Here is a 23,479-nt window from a genome sequence, read left to right as displayed (position 1 = left end):
AGAAATAACACCAAGATTTTGTATTTTTTATTTTATTATCTGAGATCAATTAATGCCTTCCAAATGAAGTAACGGAATAATCAGCTTCTGTTTAAAAGACTTTTTCCAAAGACAATCATTTCTTTTAGCATTCAGAAGCAGAAAGTTAAGAGTCATCCACTGTTTCATGTCTTCAAGACATGGCTGTAATCTGGGTTAGCTTCATCTGAATTTATAGACAGATATATCTGAGTATCACCAGCATAACAGTGGAAATGAATACCATGCTGTCTAATAACTCTATTGATTGGAAGCATACACTCACCGGCCACTTTATTAGGTACCCCATGCTAGTAACAGGTTGGACCCCCTTTTGCCTTCAAAACTGCCTAAATTCTTCGTGGCATAGATTCAACAAGGTGCTGGAAGCGTTCCTCAGTGAGTTTGGTCAATATTGACATGATGGCATCACACAGTTGCCGCAGATTTGTCGGCTGCACATCCATGATGCGAATCTCCCGTTCCACCACATCCCAAAGATGCTCTATTGGATTGAGATCTGGTGACTGTGGAGGCCATTTGAGTACAGTGAACTCATTGTCATGTTCAAGAAACCAGTCTGAGATGATTCCAGCTTTATGACACGGCGCATTATCCTGCTGAAAGTAGCCATCAGAAGTTGGGTACATTGTGGTCATAAAGGGATGGACATGGTCAGCAACAATACTCAGGTAGGCTGTGGCGTTGCAACTATGCTCAATTGGTACCAAGGGGCCCAAAGAGTGCCAAGAAAATATTCCCCACACCATGACACCACCACCACCAGCCTGAACCGTTGATACAAGGCAGGATGGATCCATGCTTTCATGTTGTAGACGCCAAATTCTGACCCTACCATCCGAATGTCGCAGCAGAAATCCAGACTCATCTTACCAGGCAACGTTTTTCAAATCTTCTATTGTCCAATTTCGATGAGCTTGTGCAAATTGTAGCCTCAGTTTCCTGTTCTTAGCTGAAAGGAGTGGCACCTGGTGTGGTCTTCTGCTGCTGTAGCCAATTTGCCTCAAAGTTCGATGTACTGTGCGTTCAGAGATGCTCTTCTGCCCACCTTGGTTGTAACGGGTGGTTATTTGAGTCACTGTTGCCCTTCTATCAGCTCGAACCAGTCTGGCCATTCTCCTCTGACCTCTGGCATCAACAAGGCCTTTCCGCCTTCAGAACTGCCGGTCACTGGATGTTTTTCTTTTTCTGACAATTCTCTGTAAACCCTAGAGATGGTTGTGTGTGAAAATCCCAGTAGATCAGCAGTTTCTGAAATACTCAGACCAGCCCTTCTGGCACCAACAATCATGCCACGTTCAAAGTCACTCAAATCACCTTTCTTCCCCATACTGATGCTCGGTTTGAACTGCACGAGATTGTCTTGACCATGTCTACATGCCTAAATGCACTGAGTTGCCGCCATGTGATTGGCTGCTTAGAAGTCAAGTGTTAACGAGCAGTTGGACAGGTGTACCTAATAAAGTGGCCGGTGAGTGTATATACACTGCTCAAAAAATTTAAAGGAACACTTTGAAAACACATCAGATCTCAATGGGGAAAAAATCATGCTGTTTATTTATACTGATATGGACTGGGTAATGTCTTAGGACAAAAGGATGCCACATTATTTGATGGCTAGTGCTGTTCCCTTAATCCTATAAAATAATCATGTATTTCTAAATGAATTGTTAGGAATCCAGTTTGTGTGGGTTGCTTTTGTGTTTTTCTCTCCCTCCACCACCAGGTGGTGCCCTGTCCTTGTTGGTCCTCCTGCACACCTGCGGCTGATTGATTCATCACAGAGGAGTATTTCAGCAGTGGACTGTCACCACCTTGACGCCAGAGTGTTTGCCTGTTTTGGGTACTCCAGCCAAGCTGAGTTTAGCTGAGTCTAATCTTAGTTTTGTTTCTAACGTCGTTTTTTGTCTTTGCCTTTGGGCAGGAAGCCTTCCTGCATACTGGATGTTTGGCCTTCTCCCCCTGGAAGGATTGTTTGTGTTCACAGTGAGCAGGGGAAAAACCTCCATACGTCCCGTTCAAGTGCCCAACGGAAATCCAAGTGGCAACCGCTCCATTACTCCTCAGGGTCCAACCAAAGTCAACCTGTCCGCCCTCCAACGAGTTCCCTCCTCTCTGGATAAACTCACACCAACTGGATTCAAGGACAAGCAAGTAACCCCCTCCATCGTGAGTCCCGTTCTGACAGCTTTCAAGATCTGAATCAGATTTCCTACGGACCCTGAACTAATCACAGTGATCTCCTCTCCAGACCTTCTAGTTCCGGTTCACCTATGCTCTGAGCTCCAGATACAACTCCTGTGTTCCTTATCAATAAACCTGTTAAACCTTTCCCCTGGTTCTCTGAGTGGTTATCTGCATGTGGGTCAGATCTCTTAAAAACATCATGACAAGAACATTATGATCAATTGCACAAATGCAGCACTGAGATCTAACAGGACAAGTGCACATACAATTCTATTATCTGAGGCCATGAGAATGTCATTGGTGACTTTAACCAGAGCTGTTTCAGAGCTATGATGAGCTGTTAAGCCAGATTGAAACTCTTCAAAAAGTTCATTATGGTATAAGTGGCCACACTACTTTCTCAAAACATTTAGATAAGAAAGGAAGATTGAATATAGGTCTATAATTGACCAAGACATCTGGGTCAAGAGATGGCTTCTTAAGTAAAGGTGTAATTACAGTTACCTTAAAAGCTTTATATATCTCTGTAACAGGGATAGATAATCACATCTAAAATGGAGGTGGAAATCACAGGGAATATTTCCTTAAATAAATTGGTTCAAACTGTATCTAACATACAAGTTTATCTCTTTGATGAAGATAGCAGCTTTGCTAACTCTGAAAGTTCAACAGAATTAAAAAGAGTCTGAACCTGGTTCCAATCTTATAGTTTCCTCAGATCCAAACCTCACCATCCAAAGATAAATCAATCATATTTAGAGGTGCAAATGGTCTTATTTTTAAGACTCTGTGACTTAGACAAGACTTTATTGTAATTTTGTATACAAAGAGTGTATACAAATCAAAATTCTGTTTATACAGCTTTCCAACAGTGAATAAGCAGCAGCTTAGCAGTGAAAATGAAGATTTTCATTTATAAAGTGCAGCAGTAATCAAAATGTTAAACAGCTGGGGAATAATATTTTCCTTGGCCTGTTTGTGAGATAAAAATGTTAGTCTGTTTTTTCTGTTCCTGAATAGGAGTGATTATTTAGAAACTTTGTTGAGATGAAAGGAAAGGAAGGAGGGTTGAAAGGGAGTTCCCCCCTACATTAGATAAGGGGGAAACTAGATAAACACCTCAAGATTAACACCTCCTGGGGTGAATGAGAAACAGATGTTATCTCTATTCTTTGATGAACTCAAGTGTTTTATCTTGGGGAATATTAATGTGTGTGTGGAATCTTCTTATATTCAGGCGTTGGATGCTCCAGCCTCAGAATTGCATTCGGAGCTGTATCCAGCTGGTTTGTGCCATCCTCCTCTGCAGAGTAAAATAAAACCTTTTCTGCCCTGGATATCAACTCTCAGTGCTATTTTTTTACTCCACAATTTGGGATCACGAACAGGATCTCTTCGCTAAAGTGTCCGCTCGGTGGATTCTAGAAGAAGGGCTGATCACCAAAACCAAATGGGTTTCTCTCTACCTCAAATAGGCAATTTCAGAGAAGGTTGACTCTTCTGATGCTCCACCGAGTGGAGTCTTTTTTTTTAAGACAGAGTTTTGAAAAAGTAGGCCCTAAATAGGCTGAGGGTAAGTCTTTTTTAAGACCGAGGGCAAGTCTTTTTTAAGACCGAGTTTTGAAACAGTAGGCCTGAAATACTGAGATCGTAGGTCTTACTAAGGAAAAGTAGATTAAGTGTCACAAAAAATAAAAAGAGAAAACAACGATCCGGAGTAATTGTGAGTGCTCAAAAAAAGGAAAAAAAAAAAGATTAATAAAAATATCTCATAAAAGAATATAACATATTATATAATGATAGGAACAACTTAAGAAAATTCACTATTGTTCTATTTACCGATGCACATCTTTCTGTTCTTTTTTTTACTCTTCTGCTTTGGCTGTTGTGGCCGCGGGTTTGTCTCCAACGGCACCACTGAGCACCTCAAGCCTGTATCCCAGTTTGCCAAAAGCCTGCTGCTCTCTGCTCCACCTGATTCTCAGAGAGCGGAACCAGAGGAGGAAGACGACATCATTTGACCTCCAACCAGACTTTAGTATCCCTGGGAACAACTGCGGGGATCCATCTATCACCTTTGGAGCCACTATCCTCAACAGACTCCAAACAGCCCTGTATGGACCAGCTTCTCATTCAAGGAGGGGCTGCCGTGAGGACAATTCAAGTGACTGTGATAGAAAACCTCTCAGAAAAGGAGCAGCTCTCCAAATGATAGTTGCTGCTACATCTGTGTCAAACCTGATCACTGGGCCAGAAACTGTCCACACAAAAAACGTGTGGGCAGAGGACGATGTGGCAGAGGCTCCGTTCATCATGGGGGTCCATCACCCTACCATGAAGGCCAGAGAGGACAGAGAAGCCATTCTCAGCAAGGGAGATATCAAGCACAGAAGCGAGGTTACTCTACCGATTAGTGAGGGAGCCGTTGGAGCGACCCCCAGTTCGACAGACTGCAAGTAACACACACACCCACAAAGTACATTTTAGAGACATATATTAGTTTTATGTTAATTTTTTATGTTTTACTCCGTTGAGTTGCAGGTCTCATGTTTGAATTGCGATTCCCTTTTCATCTAATAATGGATATCCAGTAACTAAAACACTCAATAACAGTTTAATCAGGGTTTAATTGGCTTTCTCTGAAATACGGTATTGTACCATAGCAAAACTTTCTATCTTTCTCTTATCTATAGGTACCTTTCTCTAATGATGTGCTGCGTCAGAGATCTCTGAGGATTATCTAATATACAACAGGCCTGTTCAGGCTTTTGTTGGATTAAGGATGTGAAAGATGCATGTGAGGGGAAGAACATTGGTGTTTTGTTTGCAAAAGTTAGACCGCACAAATGATTCTTTGGTGACATTAACAACACTGCAAGTGAGGTAAGCTGAAAAAAGAACTGCTCTGATCTCTGAGGTTTGGGTTAATTTAGTCCTGTGTTGTTGATTCCCAGATCATTTTTCATATTCCCCAGTATTTACTTGTTACCAGTTCCCTATGAGGTCTTTCAAGTTTTAATTCTTGGTGATGTCATACCCTTGGTGGTTTAGTGAACCTTTTAATAATTATAAATGAACTTTATTTATCAGACTTTGCATAAATTTACCTCTGCATTTAACCCATGCTCTTCGTCGGCAGTGGGCTGCCATTGTGGGGCGCAAAGGGAGCAATCGGGGGTTGAGAGTCTTGCTCAAAGACCCAGAGTGTCAGTCTGTGGAACCTCAGGATTCCAAGCCCTATGTCCTGACCACTAGGTCACCACTCCCCCTTTTTCTGCATCTGGATCCCCCTTCTACTCACCCATATATCCCTGCTCCCACACAAAGCAAGAACATGAAACCGTAACTGTCATGGTTTTATCTAAAGCTCGGACCCACATGCAGTGAAAGCAATTCAGAGACACAGATGAAAAGTTTAACAGGTTTTATTGGAGAGGTTAAGCACGGTGCAGTGCTCTGCTGGAAACGTAAGGTGAGGGGAAGAGACTATTAGTTCAGGCTCAGTGGGAAATTTCATTCGTTGAATTGAAGAAGAGCATCTGGTTGTTGACTCAAGTTTCCAGAGAAGTGAAGGATCTTTGACTCCAATCTGGTGTTGTATTCCAGAGTTTGTCTGATTTGGTAGAGGGGAAAACAGGGTTTACCCAGAATTCGGACAGTGTAGGTGAACGGAGATGCTGATTGCCACTCAGATTGAGGACGCGGACCGGAACCAGGCGCCTCCTGTTGGTGGAAGGGAGACAACACAAAAACAAACACACACACTGGAGCCTGGACAGTACCCCCCCCCTCAACGACCGCCACCCGGCGGTCCAGAGGAACCAGAGGGTTGAGAGAGGGGGAACGAGGGAGGGGTCAAGGATATACGATCCCGGGACCCAAGAGCGATCCTCGGGACCGTAGCCCTTCCAATCCACAAGGTATTGCCACCCACAGACGGGCATCGATGATGCACCGAACCGTGTATGCGGGGTGGCCATAAATGTCCAAAGGAGGAGGGGGCTGAGCGGGTGGGCACAAGGGACTCGTTGAGACGGGCTTGACTTGGGACACACGGAAGGTGGGGTGAATGCGTAGAGAGGAGGGGAGACGAACACGGACGGCAGATTCCCCTATGGTCCTCTCCACCTCATATGGACCAATGAACCTAGGGGACACCTTCTTAGAAATGGACTTGAGGGGAATGTTACGTGTGGAGAGCCAGACCTTCTGGCCCGGGCGATAGGAAGGGGCAGCGCTCCTCCTGCGATTGGCCCACCTTTGATTCTGCTGGGAGGTCCTTCCCAGGGCCATCCTGGCCCGGTTTCAGAAGATCCGGCAGCAGCGGATGTGTTGCTGGACGGAGGGTACAGCGATGTCTGCCTCTTCAGAAGGAAAAAGGGGTGGCTGGTATCCTAGAGAGATCTCAAACGGTGATAGACCAGTAGCTGCGGAGACCCTAGAGTTATGAGCATAGTCAGCCCAGGACAGGAGTTGACTCCAGTTAGTCGGATCAGTTTCTGTGAGGCATCTGAGGCTGGTTTCCAATTCCTGATTTATTCTTTCAACTTGACCGTTGGATTGGGCGTGGTAACTGGAAGTGAGAGAGACCTTGGCCGCAAGTGCCTAGCAAAAACCTCTCCATACCAGGGAGATTAACTGCGGGCCGCGGTCAGACAGAATGTCCAGGGGAATACCATGAAGGCAGAAGACATGCTTGATGAGAAGCTGGGCTGTTTGCAGAGATGTAGGGAGCTTTCTCAGAGGGACTAAATGACAGGCCTTGGAAAAACTATCAATGATGGTGAGGATGGTTGTCATACCTTTGGAGGTGGGGAGCCCAGTGATAAAGTCAATGGCAATGTGAGACCAGGATTGCTCAGGAATGGGTAAAGGTTGAAGCAGACCTGAAGGAGGTTGATGAGAGGGCTTGTTGCGTGCGCAGTTGGGGCAGGCCAACACAAACTTCTTGACACCCTTCAGCAAGGAGGGCCACCAAAAACGCCGACTTATGTGGGCAACCGTTCGACTGATCCCTGGATGGGCAGAAAACTTTGAAGAATGAATTCAATTGATTACACTAGCTCGGATGGAGGAAGGTACAAAGATTCTGTTAGGTGGCCCGGTTCAAGGATCAGGTTCAGTCTGTTGGGCCTGTTTGACAACATCCTCAATCTCCCAGGTGACTGCGGCCACGCAGCAGCTAGGAGGTAGGATGGGAGCCGCCAACTCCTCAGATTTGTCCGGAGAAAACTGCCTAGAAAGGGTGTCCGGTTTGACGTTACGAGAGCCAGGGCGGAAAGAGATAGATAGGTTGAACCGGGAGAAAAACAATAACCAACCGGATTAGCGGGGGTTGAGTCTTTTAGCAGATTGGATATAGGAGAGATTCCTTAAATCAGTCCAAACCTGAACCAGATGTGCAGCTCCCTCTAGCCAGTGTCTCCACTCCTCCAGAGCCAACTTAATGGCTAAAAGTTCTTGATCTCTGACATCATAATTTCTCTCAGCAGGAGTGAGTCTGCGAGAGAAAAAGGCACAGGGGTGTAATTTGTTATCCGCACCCGCAACTTGGGAGAGAACAGCTCCAACTCCAGAATCCGAGGCATCCACCTCCACTACGAACTGTCTGGAGAGATCTGGCTGAGTGAGAACAGGAGCACTGGCGAAAAATTTCTTAAGATGGGAAAAGGCTACTTCAGCCTCAGTGGACCAAACAAAGGGAACCTTGGAAGAGGTCAGGGCTGTCAGGGGAAGAGCAGTGTGACTGTAGTTGAGGATAAACCTACGATAGAAATAGGCAAATCCCAGGAAGTGTTGGAGCTGCTTGCAAGTCTCAGGTGTAGGCCAGTCCAAAACTGCCTTCATTTTGACCTCAGTGGGTCTTACCTGTCCGCCCTCAAGGATAAATCCAAGGAAGGAAACAGATGGTCTGTGAAATTCACACTTCTTTGCCTTTACGGATAGTTTGTTTTTGAGCAGGCGTCGGAGGACCTGGCGGACATGGATCTTATGTTCAGAAAGGTTCTTGCAAAAAAATGTGGATTTCGTCAAGATAAACAAAAACAAAAATATTCAAAAAATCTCTGAGAAAATCGTTGACCAAGGCCTGGAAGCAAGCGGGAGCATTAGTTAAACCAAAAGGCCTTACCAGGTATCAAAGTGTCAAATGGGAGTTTTGAAGGCGGTTTTCCATTCGTCTCTCTCCCTGATGCGAAGAAGGTGGTATGCATTTCTGAGGTCCAGTTTAGTGAAAACTGTGGCTCCTTGGAGGGGTTCAAAAGCTGAAGACAATAGAGGCAGCGGGTATTTGTTCTTTACAGTAATTTGGTCCAAACCTCTGTAGTCTATACAGGGTCGAAGGGATCGGTCCTTCTTTCTCACGAAGAAGAAGCCCGCTCCAAGGGGAGAAGATGAAGGACGGATTATGCCGGTAGCTAGAGACTCGTTTATGTACTTCTCCATAGCCTCGCTCTAAGGCTTGGAAATGTTGAAAAGGTGACTGCCGGGCAGAGGAGTTCCAGGAAGCAGGTCTATGGCACAGTCTTATGGTCTGTGGAGAGGCAGACAACAGGCTTTGGATTTACTAAATACTTGGGAGAGGTCGTGGTAGTCGACAGGGATGGAAGAGAAATCAATGGTGTCTGACTCACAAGAGTGCTGAACCTGGAAACCTGGGGGAACAGCAGATCTGAGACAGTGTGAGTGACAATAAACAGACCATGAGTCCACATGTCTGTTGGTCCAATTAATTGAGGGATTATGAGCCTGGAGCTATTCAAAACCCAAAGTTAAAGCTGAGTTAGCTGTAGGGAAAACAAAAAAAGAGATGTTTTTAATGTGGTTACCAGAAACTGTTAGCTGTAGAGGAGTAGTCTGGTGAGTTATTTGGGGCAGATCTCTGCCATCCAAGGCAAAAACACAAAGAGGGTTCTGTAGGGGAATAAGCTCTATACCCATCTGTTGAGCAAAAATAGAGTCAATTAGATTCTGTTCACAGCCAGAATCTATCAGAGCCGATAAGGAGACGGATCTATTATTTAGCAGAAGAGATGCAGGAAGGAGGTGAGGAGGGGGAAATCTTCTGGTCCGCCAGTAGCCCTCTCTCTACTGGTGGACCCTGGCTTTTCCCAACAGAGGACAAGAGGCAACAAAATGGCCCGCCTCACCACCATATAAACAGAGCTTGGACCGCATTCTGTGCTGCTTCTGCTCAGGGCTTAAACGAATGCTGCCAATCTGCATGGGTTCAGGCGGAGATGGATTAGTGGGCAGCCTGACAAGGAAACTGTTTGCTGGTGGTTTGGTAGGAGCTATCTTGCTACTTTTCTCCTTAGCACAGGCTCGAATCCGATTATCCAAACGGATCGAGGGATTAACTAATTCCTCGAGAGACTCAGGCTCATCTAAGGAGGCTAATTCCTCCTTGATAGAATCACATAGGGCCTGAGATAAAAAACCCTTAAGGTCTGCTTCATTCCAGCCAGAGGCAGCTGCCATAATACGGAAATCAATGGCGAATTCAGAAACAGTTCTTTGTCCTTGTTTAAGTTTCAATAATTCATGAGAGGTTAGAGTCTTGTCGGTTTCATGATTGAATGTTAACTTGAACTCCTTGAGAAACTGATTAAATGTGCAGCCATAATTGGACGATGAGGAGAATCTTACCACAGCCCAATCCAAGGCTCGGTCTGTAAGATGTGAGATGATATACGAAACTTACTTGGAGCGGGATTGAATTGAATGATGCACTGGATAAGGAATCCACAAATCTTTTTGGGATCTCCATCAAACCTGGGAGGATTAGACAGTTGACACTCTGAATGAGGGGCAGAACAAACGGCCTGGCTAGCTTGCTGCAGAGCAAGCTCGCCGGCAGGGTCCGAAGCCTGGAAAGAAGTATATGTATCTTGTATATGTTTAGTTCCTTTTGCACCCTGTTTTGAGTTTTTGAGCACAATAAATCACCAACACCGGTAACCCAACTGAGCCTGGATTCTTGGAGGCCAAAGAACCCCGTCACAGTGACCAAAATCATCACTGTTACTGTTATTATACTGTTATTATATAGTAAATTAAATCATTACTGTTAAATTGTATTTATTGTCCAATTTTTTATTTGAATTCTTATTCTGGATTAGTTGGAGACATACACTAGGCTATATCAGCCCCACCAGAAATAGTTTTCACCAGCTGCCACTGATTTCTTTGCTTTGTATTTGTGACAGTGTAAAGACAATAAAGTCCAATTCCACCTTCTAATATATATAACCCACTATCTGAAGTACTGAGTATGAAATCTGATCAATCCTCTGTCCAAAAAAGTAAATTCTTACTACTTCCACATCTATTTTAGTGGAACTGATGTGAGGTAAAAGAAGCTCAGGATACAAACTCTATCACAATATGAAACTGCTACACAATTTTCTGCTTCAGCTCTGAGCCTCAGCCTAGAACAGCAGTACAGTGAGAATCAGGTATAAAGAATAATATGAATTCTAATTAGCTGTCTAGAAGCACTTTAAAACCGCTTCTACTCCTGCACTTTTCGACTGGGCATTTGTCGCATTCAAACGTTTAGAGAAGTTTAGAGAAGGCAATTAAACAAACAGTCATGTTAGGTTAATTGGCTCTGGAAGGAAGCCGGAGTACCTGGAGAGAACTGACGCATGTTCAGGCAGAGCATGCACCTCCATGCAGAAAAACACCTGGCCGGGAATCAAATCCGGAACCTTCTTGCTGCAAGGCAGCAGTGATACCCACTGTTTCCACCGAGCAGCCCCTAAAAAGACTCCTATTGAGGAAAATGTTAAAACTATGAAATGTTGTTTATTCGACACAAGATCTCTTTCTTTAAAAAAGTCTGTTAATTAATAACTTGATTTGTGATAATCAAATTCCTTCATTCCTGTTGGGATCTGGAGCTGTACCACCTGTCTCCAGCAGAGTTCGCTGTGGATCCTCCTGAGCTGAGCCTTCGACACACCTGAAGCCCATCTCATCAACAGGAGGATCCTCCACCATATAAGCAGTCCTCAGACCTCGCATCAACGCCGCAGTGTTTATCCAGTTTGGTTAGCACCTAAGCCTCACTACCTCTGTGAATTCTTTGTTGCTTCTAGTCTCCCAGTTGGATTCTAATTCCCTTTTTATCTCTGCCTACAGGAAACCAGTTTTTGTCCTGTAAGCTCTGGATGAGCTTAACCTGTCGAACCTGCCCTCTGAGCCAAACCTGAAGATCCTTCTCTGGATACCCAAGCTGCTCTGGACTAAGAGCTGGAAAACCAAGGTCTGTCCAAACGTTAGATGCAAGACGCTGAAGCTGGAACTGAACTCTGCTGAATCAAACAGTCTCTGGACCCAACAGTGCCTCTCTCAAAGCCAAAACCGGATTCTTCAAGGTAGATCTCAGAAGATAACATCTCCACATTCTTCTGTTACGTGGCTAACTGAACTGTCTCCCTTTCAGTATCCTGTGAACCAGATCCCCAGACGTGAACCAGTACCTGACATATTTCCATGTGCTTGTGTACAATAAACATTGTTAAACTTTTACTCTAGTTTCCGTCTCCGTTGTGTTCTGCATATTGGGCCTCTCTGAACCAATCATGACAATTCCTGTGTGACTGAGTGTTAAATACTGACAAATTGTCACAATCAGGGATTTTTACATCCATGTTACATTGAAGGTAATAGCTTAAATGCAGCCTTTAATGTTATTTTGACTTGATAGCCTTTGTTCAAAATGTGAATACTCCCACACATTCTGATCTTCAAACTCTGGCTTTGTGCTTACATGTTGGGATCTGGAGGTCTGTCCACCTTTCTCCAGCAGAGGGCGTTCTAGGTCTCCTGGAGCTGAAGCTGACCACCACACCTGCAGCTCATGAGCTCATCAGGAGACCGGCATTTAAGCAGAGGCAGAGCAACACTCCGACGCCAGTGTGTTTTGCCAGTTATGGTTAGCAAGCCTGAGCATACCTGCCTGTCTGAATCTCTGACTCCCCTGAAGCCTGAATCTGAACCTAATCTGCTTTTGTCCTCTCTGCTTCTCAGGAAGAACCTGCCTGGAAACTTGAAACCTGGAAGGGTTTCTCAAGCGTGAAACCAAGCAGTCTGTTCTCAGAAGAACCCTGGAAATCCGAATCAGTCTGATACCTGCCTGCCTGCTCTCAGAAAGACCTGAGAGAGAAGCTCTGAACCTGCTCTGTAAGATTAACAACTCAGCCCTGCCTCTGCCTAGCCCTCTGCCTGCCTTCAGCCTCTGGACCCTCCTGGTTCCCCCCTTCTACCGCTCTGCTCATTCTCTGATCAGGTATAGACCTGCAAACACACAATCTACAAGTTCACTGGAAGACTGCTAACCAATCTGTCACTCTCTGCAGTGAAACAAGTCGTGACCAGACCCGGACCCGATTAATCCCAGAATCATTATGCATTTATTGTGAACTGTACAAATAAACATTGTGAACTTTTTCCCAGCCTCTGATTGTTCTGCATGTGGGTTAGATCCCTGAAAACAAACATGACAGAACACTCTGGCCAACAAGCTAACCCAGCATACACACTCCGGAGGGTATTGGATCAGCAAGGAGCTCTCATCAAAGGCCATGACACCGCTCTCTGTGAGTTTAACATCCGTCTTGATCAAACAAATCAAACTTTGCAGGAGTTAGCCGGCTATCTCCGTGAAGCTACTCCCAGAGCGGAGCCAGCTCATTTTCCGGTTTCTGAGGCAAATCCGCCTATCAGATCAGAACCCGGTCCGCCATTTCCGGAATTCCGCCCCTCACTTCCGGAAAAATTCTCTGGCTTACCAAGTAAGTGCAAAGGATTTCTTTTTCAATGTAAACTGATTTTTGAACACTTTCCTGCCAGTTTTCTGAATGACAAGAGAAAAATAGCCTTTATCATATCTCAATTATCTGGAAAAGCCCTTGATTGGGCAGAGGCCCGATTTCTCTCAGAATCCAGTTTTTCCTGCACCTTCGAACAATTCTTAAAAGAATTCTCGCTAGTTTTCAACCATGACACTGACCAATGTACTGAATCTCGTGGTCTATTAGACCTCAAACAAGGAAATAGGTCTGTAGCCGACTTTTCGATTGACTTCCGGGTAAAAGCCGCTGCTTCCGGATGGAATGAACCCGCGCTTAAAAGCGCTTATTTCAAGGCCCTAGATGAAACAATTAAGGATGAACTGGCTACTATAGATGAACCAGTGACCTTGGAGGATTTGATAAGATTAACTATTCGTCTGGATAACTATTCGTCTGGATAATAGACTTTGAGCCAGACAAAGTGTGCATGTACTGTGGAGAACCCGGCCACTTCTTTTCTACCCGCCCAGCTAAAGTAAAAGCCGGGGTCCGCCAGAGGATATGAGGAGTCTGGCGGACCACCTGCAGTCTGAAAAATCTCCTCATCTGCTGTTACCTGCTACTCTTTTTACGTCGGATCAATCTCTCACCTTATCCGCCTTCATTGACTATGGTTGTGAGAGAAACTTAATTGACTCTAACCTGGTTCAACAACTAAACATTAAGATCACTCCGTTGAAAAGCCCTCTCAGAGTTTCAGCCCTTGATGGGAAGAGATTACTTCAAGTAACTCATCAGACTCAGCCACCCAAACTTCTGATCTCCGGTAACCACAGGGAAACAGTTTCATTTTTTGTTTTTCCATCTGCCTGTTCTCCTCTAGTTCTCGAGTATGAGTGGCTGGAGCGTCACAACCCACACATTAATTGGGCTAAAAAACACATTGAGTCCTGGTCTGCCTCCTGCCATGTCTCATGTCTCCGCTCTGCAGCTCCATCTATTCAGTCCCCAGCCAGTTATCAGGAAGCTAATCCGCCTGATTTATCCACTGTACCTCCTGACTACCATGATCTGGCACCTGTCTTCAGTAAGGTCAGTGCTTTGTCACTTCCTCCTCACAGGCCATACGATTGTGCCATTGACCTTTTACCTGGGGCTCCACTTCCCAGTAGTCTTTAATATCTTTTTTCTGTAGGAGTTGAGCCACCATCTGAGGAAACTATAGTATATGAACCATGTTGAGACTGTTTGGATCCAGTTGAACTTTTAGAGATAGCAAAACTATCATCTTCATCTTAGCCTTTTTGGCTTTTAAGGAAGCTGTACTTAAGCTTTACTTAAGAAACTGTCCCTTGACCCAGATGACTTGGTCAATTATAGACCTACATCTAATTTTCCTTTCTTATCTAAAATTTTTGAGAAAGTAGTTTCTAAACAAGTGTGTGATGACTTACACCATAATGAACTTTTTCTAGAGTTTCAATCTGGTTTTAAAACCTCTGATGAAAGTGGCTCAGTAAACATAGCTACTACAGTCTGTCAATTTTACAGAGAGAATTCCATTTCACTCCCACCATGCTTCTGTGTTTACATCTGAGAGGAAGAAGAAAAACAAGAATCATTGTTTGTGTATGCCCACTGAATGATTTGAGCACAACAGCTGGGAGAAAGTCAAAGACCTTGCGATTCCTGATTGGGAGGTGGTCATGAGAGGCTGATCGCCCCTCATTACCCCCTGTACACTACACAATGCACGATCAGGCTGAAAGTCGGCCCGATCAAAAAATTCTGGCACGACTGGAAAATCGCCTCGAAAAGGGCAAAAACCAGCACAGTGTAAGCCCGGTTTATTGAGCACTACCCTGAGCTAATAAAGTGCTTCAGTCCTCTGATTTACTTGTGGACCATATGATTTGAGGGGAAACATCAGTTTTTCAAGAATTTCAAGAATGTTTTGAAAACACTTGCAACCAAGCATCAACACATTACAGCATAATCACCTATATTCACCCTTTTTCTGACCACGGACACAAGCTGTGAGTGTCACCTAGATGCAAGTTTGCCTCAAGAAGCACAAGATTTAATCAAAACAACAAACAGCCAAAACATTTACACCACAAATAGGATGTCCATAAATGGAACAGAGCATGCTTTTTTTCTGCAGGCCAGATTGAAGGATCATTCAAGCACCATTCAGCAGAATTGAATATATCCTGCTTGTAAATGATTCCATTTCGTATTTTTGCAGAAAACTACAAATGCTGGTACATGAGATGATTTAAGCTGACATCAAAGACAGCTTTTCAATGTTTCGGCTGTCGGAACTAAATAATACGATGAGTTAGACAACATATAATGTTGATTTACAAAGATTTATTTGGATCAGACACTGGTAGGATTATTATTGCTTTCAGAGTAAGCCACATGCTAATAAATAAGCCAATTAGAGTTAGTTGGAGAAAATATTTTGAAATGTATGCTGAATCAGAGATGGAAAAAGTACTCACTTTCCGTACTTGAGTAAAAGTACAGATACTTGTGTTAAAAAATACTCTGGTAAAAGTGGAAGTACTGATTAAACTTCTTTACTCAGGTAAAAGTAACAAAGTACAGGCTTGTAAATTTACTTAAAGTATAAAAGTAAAAGTAGAAACCACTTTTTTCATGCCGTTGCCTACATTTTAAATGGATATCTGCCAATAGGACTAGATCTCCGTTGTGTTCATTTTCAATCATCTCGTCGTCCATACTACTATGCTAACGCCACCGCCACCAAGCTGCAATGATTTGCCGCGAATGAATACCGGCGAATCTGTCGATTCATCTTGTAGTGGTGCGTCAATTGCAACGTAGATTCCCATCCAATTAGATTGAATTTGGTATTGATGACGTGAAAATTAATAACGGTAACTCCATTGAAATTATTCAAAACTAAAGTAACGAGCCAATTGTTTAAAATGTAAGGAGTAGAAAGTACAGATATTTGTGTAAAAATGTAAGGAGTAGAAGTAAAAAGTTGCCATAAAAATAAGTAGTACAGTAAAGTAAAAATATCAGAAAAATCTACTTGAGTACAGTAACAAAGTATTTGTACTTCGTTACTTCCCATCTCTGATGCTGATGAAGATTCTTAGTCATCCAGGTCATAGTTATTCCGTAAAAGTTTAACAAAAAAATCCACTGGACTTGGTTTCCAAGTTTTGAAGACGTTTCGCTACCTCTCCAGGAAGCTTTCTCAATTCAAATGTCTGAGTTTGAGTCTTTATAGAGACAAGGCCTTGTATTGCTTGGTAACATGCAAATGGCAACCGCTGAGTGGGTTGTTTGGTTCCATTGTTAGCCTGTAATATGTGAAACCTGTCTATGATTCTGAAGGTTGCGTCGTTAAAGGGGGAATTGTCGTTAACACCAAATCACTGGTTTAGATAGGTGGATGACACATTCGTAAAAAATCCTGCTAAAGGAAGTGGAAGCTTTAACAAGACACATCAACTCTGTTGACCATAACATCAAATTCACCAGAGAGGATGCCGAGGACAATAAACTACCCTTTCTTGACTCATTGGTTTCCATGCAGGAAAGACTCATCTTGGGTTTGTAACAAACTGCTAAATGGGACAATTGTAGCTTCATATGTAGTTCTTTTCCTTGGGTGAAATAAACGTTAATCCAGTACTGAAGTCATACTGTGTCATTTTCTAAGCTGAAATGTTGAATGATATGAAAAGGGCGAGACAAGGGCGACAGTGGTGTCGGATGAAGGAGTTTGCCCTGAAATAGAAGGATTGACGGTTCAAGCCCTGGCTCCGACTTTCAGTGTTGTTGTGTCCTTGGGCAAGACACTTCACGTGCATTGTGTACTGATGGTGCTCACAGGGCCTGGTGGCGGCAGTGTATGGCAGCCTCGCTTCTTTCAGTGAACCCCAGGGCAGCTGTGGCTACAATGTAGCTTGCCATCGTGAGCGTGTGCGTGAATGGGTGAATGACTGAATGTAGTGTAAAGCTCTTTGGTCAAGTCTCCTGACTTGAAAAAGCGCTATAAGTACAGGTCATCTACCATTTGGGAAATTCCTCAAAAAATTATTATTTTTTAGTCCAATAACTGTGGTATGAAAGACATGAGATAAGATATACATTAAATTATTTGATAATAATCCCCCTGGGTGATGCTTTTGAATATTTCTCTCAGATTTTTTTTACTATGGTGTTGCAACTTGCAGACAGTCCCTAAGCATTTGCAGAGGAGCGAGCTCTGCATAGGGTCCAATGTAATTCTCCCAGTGCAATAGGAGACTTGTTTTGAGGGAAATATGCTTGTAGCTCACTGTCTGCCTTGATGTGGTTGCGGAGAGATGTCTGTTTTGTAGAATAAATCATCCGCCGCCGAGTTATTAATCCGAAAATGCTGAATCTGTGAATATATTGCCAACTTTACAGCACTCTCACGATGGTGTCGCTCCTCTATATCGGGCAAATCGTCATTACTTTATAAATATTCTTTCTTTCCCTCTCTACAGCATTCCAGCTAATGCAGCTATTTTCATTTTACAGATCAGGTGTCGTCTGATCACTACGGGTGGCTCCGCTGTCTGAATAATTACGGTGTTGGTGACACTGATGACGTAGACCTAGTTTTTAATTACAAATATGATTTGTTCCCCCCTAATCACAGGTAAAACACTTGTCAACAGAGTGGCTTGAGCTAAAACCGAAACTGAAGGGGGTGTAATGGTTCTCAAATCAAAGCGCTTAAAAGGGATTCATGAGTTGTGAAGTACTGTTGGGGGGACTGGAGGCTGATGAAAATACTCGTTTCTCTGGGCTTTCTAGTGTTAATAGCCAGTTTTATGCGCCGTTAGACCAACATTCCCCCCAGCTCCATAGCTTATTTCAGAAGAGAGCTCCTTGCGCAGGGAAAGTATCTGATGTTCTGACTCAGCTCTTCAGGTGCTCAGGTGCTTGTTTTGAGGTTTTTAGTGTTTTACTTATTTATTTTGTTTTATAAACAGTTCTGGACTTCTAATGTTTCTAAGTGGATATTTAACAAAATGTTATTGCTGTGTTTGTTACAAAATGGTTCTAGAAATTGGTTTCACAGTGATCCTTTAATCTTTTTATAGAACCATTGATAAGCATATTAAAAGGATCCCAATATTAATTTATTGTATATGCTGATCCAGTATTTGAATTTATTTATTTTTTTAAATAAAAGTCTGTTGTTTATCCTCTCCAAATACCATTACATTTTTCTAAAATTCTTTGTTGCTAATATTGTTGGCTTTTGCTAAGTTAGAATTTTTTTGCGTTTGGTGGAGTACTTTGAGCTTCACAGACATTTTCTTCGAAGGAAAATAGATTTTAATTTATGTTATATAATTTGTGTGTCCCAATAATATTTTTGTCAGTTCTGTACAAAGATTTCAAGTCTTTCTTCCATTACACTTATGTCCTTGGCTGCATGAAACATGGATGTTATAAGACATTTTGTTTGACAAGATGTCTTCTGAAGTTAATAAAACTTTAACCTTCATTTATATTGCCTGTCCTGTTCACAACGTTTAATTGCTTTTTATAGCAACATATTTTTCCTTATAGCAGTAAGAAAATGTAAGTATTGTATGCTTGATTAAAATTCGTAAATTAAACTAAAAATGATGAATAAAGAATAACTAAAATAACAAATTTAATATGAAAAACTGTATCAGATAAGTTAAAAATAATTACCCCGACCTATTAAATATTATGTATGTAACTTTTATTTGCTAGTCTTGGTTACTTAAAATATTTAATGTAATCAGTTTCACCAAGTTTTGAGTTCAGTTAAGTTATTGGGCTTTATACTGTAACTATAACGCCTTATACACCACCGCCACATGCTGCTTGAGCAATAGAAGACAGAAAGATGTGACAAGAAGCAAATCAAAGTCCATCGAAATTTTACATAGAGTGATACTTAAGCAGAACCATATTGGGTTAATTATAGTTAACCATAGGTAAACACGGGACAAAAAAAACACCTCGGAATAAAGAAAAAGATGACCAAACCAACAAGTCACTCCATCCGAATGGCCATTCCCTCATTTAGAGCAGCATAGCACTCATTCAGTGGAGCCAGTGTGGCCCTTTTTATTGTTCCCTTATCTGGTCCCCGAAGGAGTGCATCTCTCCATTCAGTAGAGTGATGCGTAGAGTTGCCTGGTAACGGAGCCTGCACTTCACATTGGGATAAGGATAAAGAGCCTTTTTCCACAGTGAGAATGCAGAACGATTTTTGGCCACCGCTGGGGGGAAGTCAGGAAAAATCGAGATCATCCTGTCCATTTAACAGAGAAGAGAAGAATGAGGTGCCCATCTCAGAATCTTGTTCATACATGACACAGAAAGATTCAAACAACAAGTGCTTGAGGGGGTTTGTCATCCGGGGGTCCCTCACGCAGAGCACGGTGTGTCCCGATCCACAGTTAGTTTCTCGTTGAGACCCAGTATTTCTTGTATAACTGGGATTTGATCGCAGTGGGCTGAGAACTCTAGGGCCCTTCAGGAAGACAAAGACTACGGATATTCTTCCTTCTCGAAAGTGATTCCAAATCTTCAAATTTTTTTGGTTTAATCATCGATGATGGCAGTCAGCTTGCAAATGGCGGCTTGCAGGTTAGCTATCACTTCTTTGTGAGAGTTGGCTGAGCGCTCAAGGTCGCCAATAGTCTCAACATGTGAGACCAATTAAGTTTCGAATGGTTTTAAAACACCAGTCACCTCCATTTGACCCTTTCCACAAATATTTCCCAGGTATTAAGTTTACATATGAAAAAAAGATAAAATATGGTGGAGTGCAGTAAAAATATGTAGAAACTCATATTCCTGAGGGGTCAAACCTGCTTCCCCTAGCATCCCTCCCACTGTATTAAATCTTAAAAAGCATCTTATGTTGACTTACTTATGTTAGCTCTAAACTCATAATCTGGTCTGATGTGGGCTCGCTGGAGACTTTCTACTGCAATGTGGACACTGACAGTGTTGCAAATGTCTGTGCACCGCAACATGAGCTAAACTGAGATGATTTCTACACTTGAATACTCACAGTGGACCAAAGCTTGTGATGCCATTTGTGCTTCAGATTAACAGTTTGACAAGAAAGCATCAATACAAAGGTTTGCTCCAGATATCTTGATGTAAACGGGGATTCTGTTCTTATGTTAAACATTGATAATAAATTATACCCACCCCTAAATAGTTATTTTAAACCATGAAACTTACTGAAGCCAACTTGTCAAAGCGAGCAAAGAGCTCATTGAGAAGTTTCACCAGCTCTTGGGCACTGCAAGATGACGACAGCTGGGTAAAACCCACAATGTCTGCAAACAAAATACTAGATGACAACAAAAGACATAAAAAAAAGCACATTATTACAGCATTTTGTTATATTTGCAAGAGCATAACACCAAATAATATGATATTCAGAACATCCTCTCACATCTTTTAAACTATTCTTGTAGAGCTATTGTATCTATGTATCCTTTATATTAATTACAAACAAAACAAAAAGAACATAAAACAACAAAACCAGGTACATAATACACTTATTCAAAAAGTATCACACAATTACATATGAATATTAGTTACAGATGCCAGAGTATCTAAAATGTGGGTGCTTTGGTCCAGAACTTAATAACTATCAAGCTGCAACTGTTAGATGCAACTCTTCTCTATCACACCTGAATTTAACTCCTAAATTCCATCAGCTCAGCCTACGCCTGGTGACAAGTTGGTTTTTGGATTCATGTCTGTTAGAGAAGGGATGCATCTAGATGCTTCAGGATGACATTGCTCATAGACTGGACTTTGGGCACCCCTAATCTAATGTCCATTAGAACTGATTTGAATTGCCCATAAGTAGCAAAAAATGATAACTCTACATCATTCAGTATGTAATACCCGGTTGAAGGCACAGGACATTTAAAAACGTTTCCACAGCTTTGAACTCTACCTTTTGGGACCTACATCACCATATTTTCCTTACAGTGCAGGCCATAATGGTGAAATGTTTTAGACAAAATTAAGCTTAAGTATATAGGAAGATGCTCGAGAATATGTTTATACAAAAAGACTGATCAGTGACTTTTGGATCTGTTAAAGAGGTTTTGCTATAGCACGCAATTTCTGATGTGTTTGATAGGCACACTTATTCACGAAACACCGGGCACAATGATTACGGCATCCAGTATTTTTTGTTTTGTTTTTATGTTAGACGAGGCATTTATGAATAGATTACCGTAAATCCTCTAATATTGGCCTGTATTCCATTAGCGGCTGGGTCTCTAATATTGGCCGGGATTTCTGTCTACGGAGGTAAAAACTGGCCGGGCTCGTATACAGGCCAGGGCTATAATTAGAACAAATGATGTTTCTGGGCAGTCCTCAACAACTTGTGGTAGTAACATACAAGTACCACAGGGGATGATGTTTGCTAACAGAAATCCTTAGAAAGAACTCAAAAGATAAGTGTCATGTAATTATTTTTCATCATCTTAGATTAATCAATGTAATTGAGAGGATTTGAATCTTTTGGTTTTGTTGGTTTTTGTTTTGTTGATTTGGTTTTGTTCAGTATAAGTAGGTAGTAGCCATTCAGACCAACACTCCATACCAGTTGGTGGCGGTAATCTCTAATAAAATCCCATAAAGAAGAAGAAGAAGTAGAAGAAGAATGTTTGCTAATGAATCCAAGCCATTAGCATGGGAAGTCCCATCCTTACACAGAGATCGTAGTGGCCTTACACAATCGTTCTGATCTGAAAGACAAATGTGATTACCGGTAGGTCTGGTGGTAACCAGACAGCATTAAAATTACAGAATTTTGTTGGCCTTCGTTGTTCTGAATTTCTCTTGAAATATATGATACTGGTAGCCTACTTCCACTTAGCACCACAAATAAAATTTCGCTGTGATGGCAGAACAGTTTCCATACATTTTTTTTTTTTTAAACTTTGTTTCGCTTGTCAGTTTGGCCAAGATTCCATTCTGTGTCTTTTTTTTCCGTATTACCATGCAGAACATTTGCAGCTGCTGGAAGATGTCTGAATAATGTTCTGTATACTGTTATGGTAACTGTGCTTTTTTAATAAATTAACCTAGTATTTTATAGGTTCTGGCCTCCTTCCATTAATGGCCTGGACCAAGATGTACCTGAGTGAAATAAAGGAGCTGTATTAGAGGATTTACGGTATATCCATAATCAATCAGGGGGGAAGTAAGAAGTATGAACATGCCTTCTGACTTGGGGTGAGAAAAATCTTTTGTTTAAAAAAAAATTCCAATTTTAATTACTTACGCATCTCTCCAGTTTTGAACTCCTTACTCCTTCACTTATGTCAGGACTAATAAACAATTCCAAATCCTTTTTCTGTCAACTAAACCCTCTCGCTACCCCCCTGCTGAAAGCTTGCCTTCCCTCCCTCCTACCCCTCATCACAACTATCATTCACTCTTGAGTGACCACTGAGATTGTCCCAATATTCTTTAAAACTGCTATAACACCAATTCTAAAAATAAAAAAATGAGTCCTTTATTTCTAAAATACTTGTAAGTAGTTACCTCACAACTTGACACTTACCTAATCCACAATAACCTTTATGAACAATTCCAGTCTGGTTTCTAACCTTGTCACAGCACTAAATCTGCACTCATAGAATTTACTAAAAACCTCCTTATTGCAGCGGATTCCGATCTCCTTTCCATCCTCCTTGAACTAAAGATCCTATCAAACTTTAGCCTCCTCGATAGATTATCATCTTTTGGCAGCACCTGTACCTCACGCTACTAATTTAAAACATATATTTCTGGTCACAGTCATTCAGCTCAAAAAATTTTTATCACTTCAGGTGTCCTTGAGGGCTCAGTCCTCAGTATCTTTCTTTTTATCAACTACATCACCCCTCTTCATAAGATTTTGCTGAAACATAACATTTTTATTTTCATGGCTACGTGGATGACACCCAGCTCTATCTCTCTGGCAAACCTAACTCCTTCTTTCCACCTCCCTCCCTTTACAGTTGCCTAGATGGCCTTGATGATTATGGTTTGTGTTCAATTATCTCAAACTTACTAACAATAAAACAGATTTTGTTCTGATTGGTACACCTTCAACTCTCTCCAAAACATACAGTTTCTCACCCTTGATTGACAATTCTTCAGTCCTTCCTTCCTAAAGAGCCTTTAACTGATACTAATTAGTACTACTGTACTTCAGATCAAAGATACCACTGTGGAAAGCCTAGTAAACGAACAAATAATAATCCTGTTCTTAAAAAGCTAACACTAATCACTAATCTATCACTAATCAGCATATAAAGCATACCAATTACTGGTTTTGTTCATTTTTAATATATATTTTTAAAACATGTAGATAAATCAACTATTCTGTCTCCTTTCTTAAATGAGACTTTATTAATGCA

General features: G+C 42.0%; 1 protein-coding gene across 6 annotated transcripts in view; it reads right to left on the bottom strand.

Moving 5' to 3' along the window:
- Positions 1-23,479, bottom strand: part of adcy3a (adenylate cyclase 3a) — a 263,750-nt gene that overhangs the window by 216,980 nt on the left and 23,291 nt on the right. For all 6 annotated transcript variants that reach the window (XR_005281946.1, XM_038298655.1, XM_038298658.1 and 3 more), the window contains exon 5: positions 20,283-20,394. Coding sequence is in view for 5 of the 6 variants with exons in the window: in XM_038298655.1 (XP_038154583.1) it covers positions 20,283-20,394 (112 nt within the window). In the remaining variant the exon portion in view is untranslated. The remainder of the gene's footprint in view (positions 1-20,282; positions 20,395-23,479) is intronic.

This window comes from Cyprinodon tularosa, unplaced genomic scaffold, assembly GCF_016077235.1.
Source record: "Cyprinodon tularosa strain WSP-4 unplaced genomic scaffold, ASM1607723v1 ctg411, whole genome shotgun sequence".
Taxonomy (NCBI): Eukaryota; Metazoa; Chordata; class Actinopteri; order Cyprinodontiformes; family Cyprinodontidae; genus Cyprinodon; species Cyprinodon tularosa.
The sequence above is the reverse complement of the archived record's forward strand: the minus strand, read 5'-3'. Positions and strand labels throughout refer to the sequence as shown.